Here is a 7,224-nt window from a genome sequence, read left to right as displayed (position 1 = left end):
AAAATAGGCATAAGATGGAAAGCAAAAATACTAAAATACATATGCATGTATCATGGAGCCAATCAAGTACTCATTTGCAGATGATCAAATATAGTTTCCCTTAATTACTATTACTTTTAATTTTCATGTTAATATATTTTTACAGGGTTATAAATTATAAGTTATCCATAATATTGACAAAAATGGGAGTTTGTTATATATATATATATATATATATATATATATATATATATATATATATATATATATATATATATATATATATATATATATATATATATATATATATATATATATATATACTAGCAGTGTACCCGCACAAAGCGGCGGGGCGTGTAAATTCTTTCGGTGATATGTTTCCTCTACAAAAATGTTATGTTACAAAAGAAAGTACATGTCGAAGACAAAATAATCAAATTATGGTGTTATTTGTTACATGATACATCAAATAACCGATAAAAACAAACTGGTCAAGACGACATAAAATATGAAATGTTTAAGCCATTCAAACAAAAATAAAGAATTATAAGAATACACAAAATATGAAAATTTGTAATAACACATGACTAATTATATATTATTAATCGTGCAACACTTCTTTATACACCATATTTGATGTATAAACTTTATCACCTTTTAAATTTTCATTAAGCTTCACTAATACTTTTGTGTCCCTAGCAGAAACAATATTATATAAAAAAAACTTAAAGTTTGTCTTCTTTATGATTTTATTACTAACTTTGGACTTTTATGCTATAAATTTGGATATGACGGCTAGTTTTTTTTCACTATCGTCGATTAGTTTCAATAGATGATTAGCTTTCTTTACGCAGACGTCAAATATATTTATTATAGTGAACACTTTCCTTTTGGCAATGATTATCTCCCTTATTTTTAATATGAATGTCACCCATTGCTCATTTTTTCTTCTAGATTTTGAGCTTCGTAATAACATCCTCAGTTCGGAAAATGATACAATAAACATGAAAATGAAAAAGATCAAACATAGATCTTTCCACAAAATTGAACCTCGATGTTTTGAAAATCGAAGTCGGTCAAAAACTAAGTATCTATTTAAAATATTTCAAAATTGCAATAAAGATTATACATAAATGTATAGTCTAGAAATATACATGAATATGTTGGAAACCATGGTGCTGGGTGGTTGAAGGCATAACCATGAAAACAACAAAAGTGTGTATTGATCAGGCCGAATTTTGGGAATGATTGGGTTTGACTGGAAGCGACGGTGTAAAAACGATCAAAAAATGTCATGGCCGCGGTGGACGGCGTCACATGTGACAAATCAAAACTCTAAATGCCAGTTGAGAGAAAAAAGATAGAGAATGAGAAGAGGGAGAACTTCCAAAAGTAATTTAGGGTTCTTGTGGTGAAGTCGTTTTTGGAAGGAAAGACGTCAGAAAGCAGTGTCATAGAACCGGTGGTTGGGGATAGTGGAAGACGGGAGACGAAGTCATTTTCTGTTCCTGGACGGTGGGCTTTATAGCAGGGGAAGGAACAAAGAGGTATATGCGATGATAGAGATATTTGAATCAACATGTTAAATTTAAGGATATCTAAAAGGGTTCAAAATTTGAATGAATCCAGGATTTGAGGGAAACATATCAAATTGCTGAGAAATATAAGGAGATTTGATGAGAAATATTTGAATTCAAAACGTGGTTAAAATTTAATATTATTTTATTAATGATTATTTGTACTATCAGCTTCATCATTTGGACGTCTTAAAAAAATATTATTATTATAATCAATCTATTTTTAGAAATAGTTAGATTTCTTTTATAAGATAGTAAATATATATATATATATATATATATATATATATATATATATATATATATATATATATATATATAATACTTTCTAGTATGTATAGAAATGGTCATGTATTTTATAAAGAGGGAATTCATACTTAGCCAAAGAGTTCGTTATATAATCTAATTATTTGGTCGTTTTTTAGACTTATTCTTGAAAAATGTACTTCACCTTTATCGTTGTTCTTTATATAAATTCTTATTGACTTTTAATATAAATTAGCATAATGTGTCTTGTTAAATATTTTGATAGGTTTTTGCAAGAGTATACTCTAAACTTTTAAAAGTTTTATTCTTGTAGATTCTTTCAAGATCCAGAGTATATTCTGACAGAATATTTTAGAAATGCTCATTTTCAGAATGTTTTAGATATTCAGTATTTCGAGAGCGAGAGTATATTCTTGCAAAATGTAGTAATCGGACTTGCAAAAGTTTTGTAAGGAGGATGAGTTAAGTTGATGCATTCTTTCAAGAATCTAGAGAAGAAGCTATATTTTTTCTTAGTGAGTATTATATTATGGTTGAATAGTCTACAACAAAATGATATAATTATATGTAAAGTATATTATGGTAGAATAATATATAAATTATGTTTGTTTGTTCTTAGTTAGTGTTACGTTCTTGTTTGATTTCTAATTCTTAGTTATGTTTTTTAGAATAAATGTACTTCTTAACCAAACATAGTTTATGGCCGGCATTCTCATAGAATATCATTCTAACATAATGTTATTCTAACCGAATAAAATCAGTTATGATTAAAAAAATATGACAATTGAAATTTAATTAATTAAAAGAATCATATTTTAAAATTAAAAGAATCAATATCCCATAAAATCTGAAAATTCGTTTTTTAAATATAGGTTAATTGACTAAAACATCATTCCAATGAAAAATTATGTAATTATATGATACATGTTATTCCATTATTATCATAGATCCTTATACCATAATCATTAATTTTATTCATCCATTGTTTCAGAATTGTCCTTACGTCACACAATAGATTTCATCCACATATATATATATATATATATATATATATATATATATATATATATATATATATATATATATATATATATATATATATATATATATATATATATCAATCGGTATTGCAAAATGACTATCGACGATCATTGTTGTTGTGCGCTTGTGTTATCGTATTTGACATGAGATGAGTTCTTTTTCTAGTTCTTTGTTGCATCCTTTTCATTGAGAAGTAAACCTCTTGAATTCTTCAATTAGTATGCACTTAAAAGTGTTTCTCTATTGTTTTATATGTTTATGTGTGTGATTTATCTTTGAGTAATAGATAATAACATAATGTCTTCACAAATATATTGTTGTACTTCATCTCTGTATACGTTTTCTTAGACTGTACTTATAATACTTCTAATTCTTCGAATTCTTCTAGTATCCTTCATCTCTTTTTTCTTTTATGTGAAGTATCAACAATTATCCGGACAAATATAATCAATTGTTAAATTTGTGGTTCAAATTTATTGTTGGCTGTGTGTAATAATTGCTTGTAAAAGCATCCCTACCAAATGTTTGTTTTTTTGCGTGTGTATTGTTTTCTTTGCCAACGTGATTTTTTTTCAATACTTTTGCCATTATTGTTTGTTTTCTTGGTGAATGAATGGAAAAAAAAATCCATAAATTATGTTAAAAGCCCTAATTACAAACCACGATATTCACAAAAAATAAGTTGATAGATTGTAACGAAACATGCTTATTTTTTATTTTTTATTTTTATAGAAGAGTTCAATAAAAATGTTGTAATTATATAAAACTTTGTCATGTATATTAAAAAATATAATTATGGTACAAAAAAATCACTAAAGGGTATTTCTGCCAAATTACAAAATTCATTTCCAAATTCTTTGGGAAATTATCAAATCAAACAGAAAACAGATATCATTTCATGTCAACCAAACATATTTTAGTGTCTAATACATTTATATTCCAATTCTTTTGACGGATTCCATTTATTTCAAAAATATTCTGCGAATCAAACGCAACTTAAGAATTTTCTTCAAGATTTCTATTAAAAATAATAACAAATAGCATATAATTATCTCTTATACATTTGTCCAGCATAATAATTGTGAATGGTGGAAAACTTTGTGATTTGAATCGAAATTGCAATTGTAATTCTCAACATCGAAGATAAATCCCCAATAAATTTCAATCAAGTTATATCGTTATTAGTTTTTGATAAATTCATAATTAATTATTTTTTAATTTTACTTGATTTTTTAACAAGTTAATTATTTTAAATGTGTTCTATTATCAACTATCAAGTAATTTGTCTTATTTCATAATTATCGAATTCTCTCGAATAATATAATCCATACATGCACACACCCACTCACCATTGCACACGTAATCACATAATTGTCTTATATATAACAAGCTTCATCTAGCAATCCAAACCAACATATCATAGTTTTCTCTCACATACATACGATGGAAACTGTGTTAGTAAACAGTGAAAGCAAGCCACATGTGGTGTTCGTACCATGTCCAGCACAAAGCCACATCAAGTGTATGCTCAAACTAGCGAGGCTACTGCATCTCAAAGGCATACACATAACCTTCGTAAACACTGAGATTAACCACAATAATTTACTAAAGTCCGGAGGGCCACATAGTCTCGATGATGAACCTGGATTCCAGTTCAAGACAATTCCTGATGGAATTCCCGATGATTTACGAGGGGATAGACTTGAACTCTCTAAGTCTATTCTAACTAACTTCTTGGGTTACTTTCTTGATCTTGTGGCTAGACTAGAGATTCCAGTTACTTGTATTATTGGTGATGGTATGACGCCTTTCACTGTTGATGCTGCGGAGACGCTTAAAGTACCAACCATGCAATTTTGGACCTTCTCTGCTAGTGCTTTCTGGGGCTATTACCAAGCTCCAAATCTAATTGAAAAAAAACTTATTCCACTTAAAGGTTAGTTTCTTTTTAAGTTGATGTTTTAAAATTTTAAATTCAAATATTATCTATTTTATTTAAAAATTAAAAAGTAAAATATTCTAAGGCTGGAGGGAGTGGTGTCACTGAAACCGTACTCTCTCCTTTGCCACGTAGATGACAACCACAAGCTGGGAGTGGAAAAATGGTTAGTAGAGAGATAAAAAAAGAAAAAGAAAGAAAGATGATTGGTTGAGAGAGAAGAGAAAGGAAGTAAAAGAGGGAGTGCAGTGCGGCCTAGATCGCGCCCAGGGGGCGGTGTGCGTGATGATGTGGCAGGTGGAGTGCGACGTAGACTACACCCACTCACTTTGATCTAATGATGTGGAATGATATTTATACGAAAGTGGTATGATAACGATGTGACATTGATGAGATCACACTTATATGTCGGTGGCCTAATCATATGGCTTAAATTTGAATTGTTATAAATTTAAATGCGAGGATACCATTTTTTGACCAATTCTTTTATAAATTAGAGCACGATCGACTTTTACTCTATAAGCTAAGAAACTTTTATGGTGAAAGTTTTCAAAATGTGGACGATTTTTTTTCACGTTTCATATAAAAATTATGACTCATTTTGATAATGTCGGTTTTTTTTAACAAGTGACATGTTCTATTAAGTTATAAATAAACTCATTTAATAATTATAACAACTTATTTTACTTAGAAATATGTATTATCCATAAAAAGATTATTAACTTTGTAAGACCTATGTTTTCAAAGATAACACATTGTCTAACTCATCATGTCGGGTTCTCGAATGTGTTTTTGGAAAACTATAGATCTCAATACGTTGATTTTCAAATTATTTTTCACATTAAAGTTTGGCAGAATACACGCAGCTTTCACGGAATTCTTATAAATATTAGTGGGCTAAAATAGATTAAAAATTACTTGAAAGTTGAAAAATCCAGAATATTATTGCACCCCATATAAGAAATGAAATCGGATTAACACCGTTTGGAAAATTCTTACTTATTTGTTGATCATCATACTAATTCTTACTAATGTTTCAGATGAAAGTTACCTCACCAATGGGTATCTTGACACTATAATAGATTGGATTCCAGGGTTTGAAGCAATCCGTTTAAAGGATCTTCCAGGTTATGTTCGAACCACAAACCCAAATGATGTAGACTATAATTTTGTCATTGAGTGTGCTAAAGCAACGAGGAAGATCTCAAATATAATCATCCACACATTTGAAGATTTAGAGTCCACCGTCATTAAAGCCCTCAACCCCATATTTCCTCACATCTACACAATCGGACCACTAGAGTTGCTACTAAAACATATACAAAATGAGCAAGAAACAAAGAAGTTGGACAATAAAAGCTATAGTTTATGGAAGGAAGAACCTGAGTGCCTTAACTGGTTGCAATCAAAGGAACCAAATTCAGTTATTTATGTGAATTTTGGTAGCTTAGCAGTGATGTCTTCACAACAATTGCTAGAGTTTGGTTGGGGAATTGCTAATAGCAACCATTATTTTCTTTGGATCATTAGGCCTAATTTGGTTGTTGGAGAGTCTATTGTCTTTCCTCAAGAACTCAAAGAGATTATTAATAAGAAAGGGTTTATCGCAAGTTGGTGTCCTCAGGAAGAAGTGTTGAACCACCCTTCGGTTGGTGGGTTCTTGACTCATTGTGGGTGGGGTTCGACCATTGAGAGCCTAACGGCTGGGGTCCCCATGTTGTGTTGGCCTTTTTTATGGGACCAACCAACAATCTGTAGGCAAATTTGCAAGGAATGGAAAGTTGGCATGGAAATCGGAGAGAGTGTGAAGAGAGATGAAGTTGAGAAGCTCACAAAGGAGTTGATTGGAGGAGAGATGGGTAAACAAATGAGGATCAAAGCTATGGAGTGGAAGAAAAAGATTGAAATTGCGACAAGTTCTAATGGCTCATCTTTCTTGAATGTCGAGAAACTTGCAAATGACATTCATATGTTTTCAACAAAGTAGCTAGGATTTCATATGTTCTTTTGGTTCTCAAGAATGTTGTTAAAGGTCCTTCTTTAAGGGGCTAGGGAGGCCATGGCTTCCCAACTTTTTAGCCTACTAATACCTGTTGTATACGTAGCCAAAGACTGGAGTTCATTAAGAAAAGCCGGTTGTGTGTCTTGTTTCTTTTACTCTTCATCTATCCATAGACTAATGTACATTTATGACATTCATGACTCATGAGTCTGTTTTGAGAGGCTTCAAAGGCCCCATTCATGACAGATCTAAACAGAGTGGTTGTGAGAAAGAAAGTGGTTTCTATCATTTTTCTATATTAAAAAAAAAATTACAAACGCATGTGTAAATTATTTTGAGAGGGAGAAAAAGTGAAAAACACCATTCAAGATTTCAAAAATAAAAACTAAAATATTTGAAAATAGAAACTTATTAAATCT

The 7,224-nt window shown here is 30.2% G+C and overlaps 1 protein-coding gene across 1 annotated transcript; it reads left to right on the top strand.

The window, feature by feature from the left end:
• Positions 1-4,258: 4,258 nt before the first annotated feature.
• Positions 4,259-6,960, top strand: LOC111921398 (UDP-glycosyltransferase 85C1). Its single transcript, XM_023916973.2, has 2 exons — positions 4,259-4,800; positions 5,844-6,960. The coding sequence occupies exons 1-2, from the start codon at positions 4,308-4,310 to the stop codon at positions 6,788-6,790; spliced, it is 1,440 nt and encodes a 479-aa protein (XP_023772741.1). The 5' UTR covers positions 4,259-4,307; the 3' UTR covers positions 6,791-6,960.
• The last annotated feature ends 264 nt before the right edge of the window (positions 6,961-7,224 follow it).

This window comes from Lactuca sativa, chromosome 1 (genome assembly GCF_002870075.4).
Source record: "Lactuca sativa cultivar Salinas chromosome 1, Lsat_Salinas_v11, whole genome shotgun sequence".
NCBI lineage: Eukaryota > Viridiplantae > Streptophyta > Magnoliopsida > Asterales > Asteraceae > Lactuca > Lactuca sativa.
Note: the sequence above shows the minus strand (reverse complement) of the source record. Positions and strands in the feature narration are given on the sequence as shown.

Bases quoted from the DNA above. Each gene is read 5' to 3' on its own strand.
- LOC111921398 (XM_023916973.2), top strand. From the start codon at position 4,308: ATGGAAACTGTGTTAGTAAACAGTGAAAGCAAGCCACATGTGGTGTTC. The intron at 4,801-5,843 runs GTTAGTTTCTTT...CTAATGTTTCAG, and splicing joins AAAACTTATTCCACTTAAAG to ATGAAAGTTACCTCACCAAT.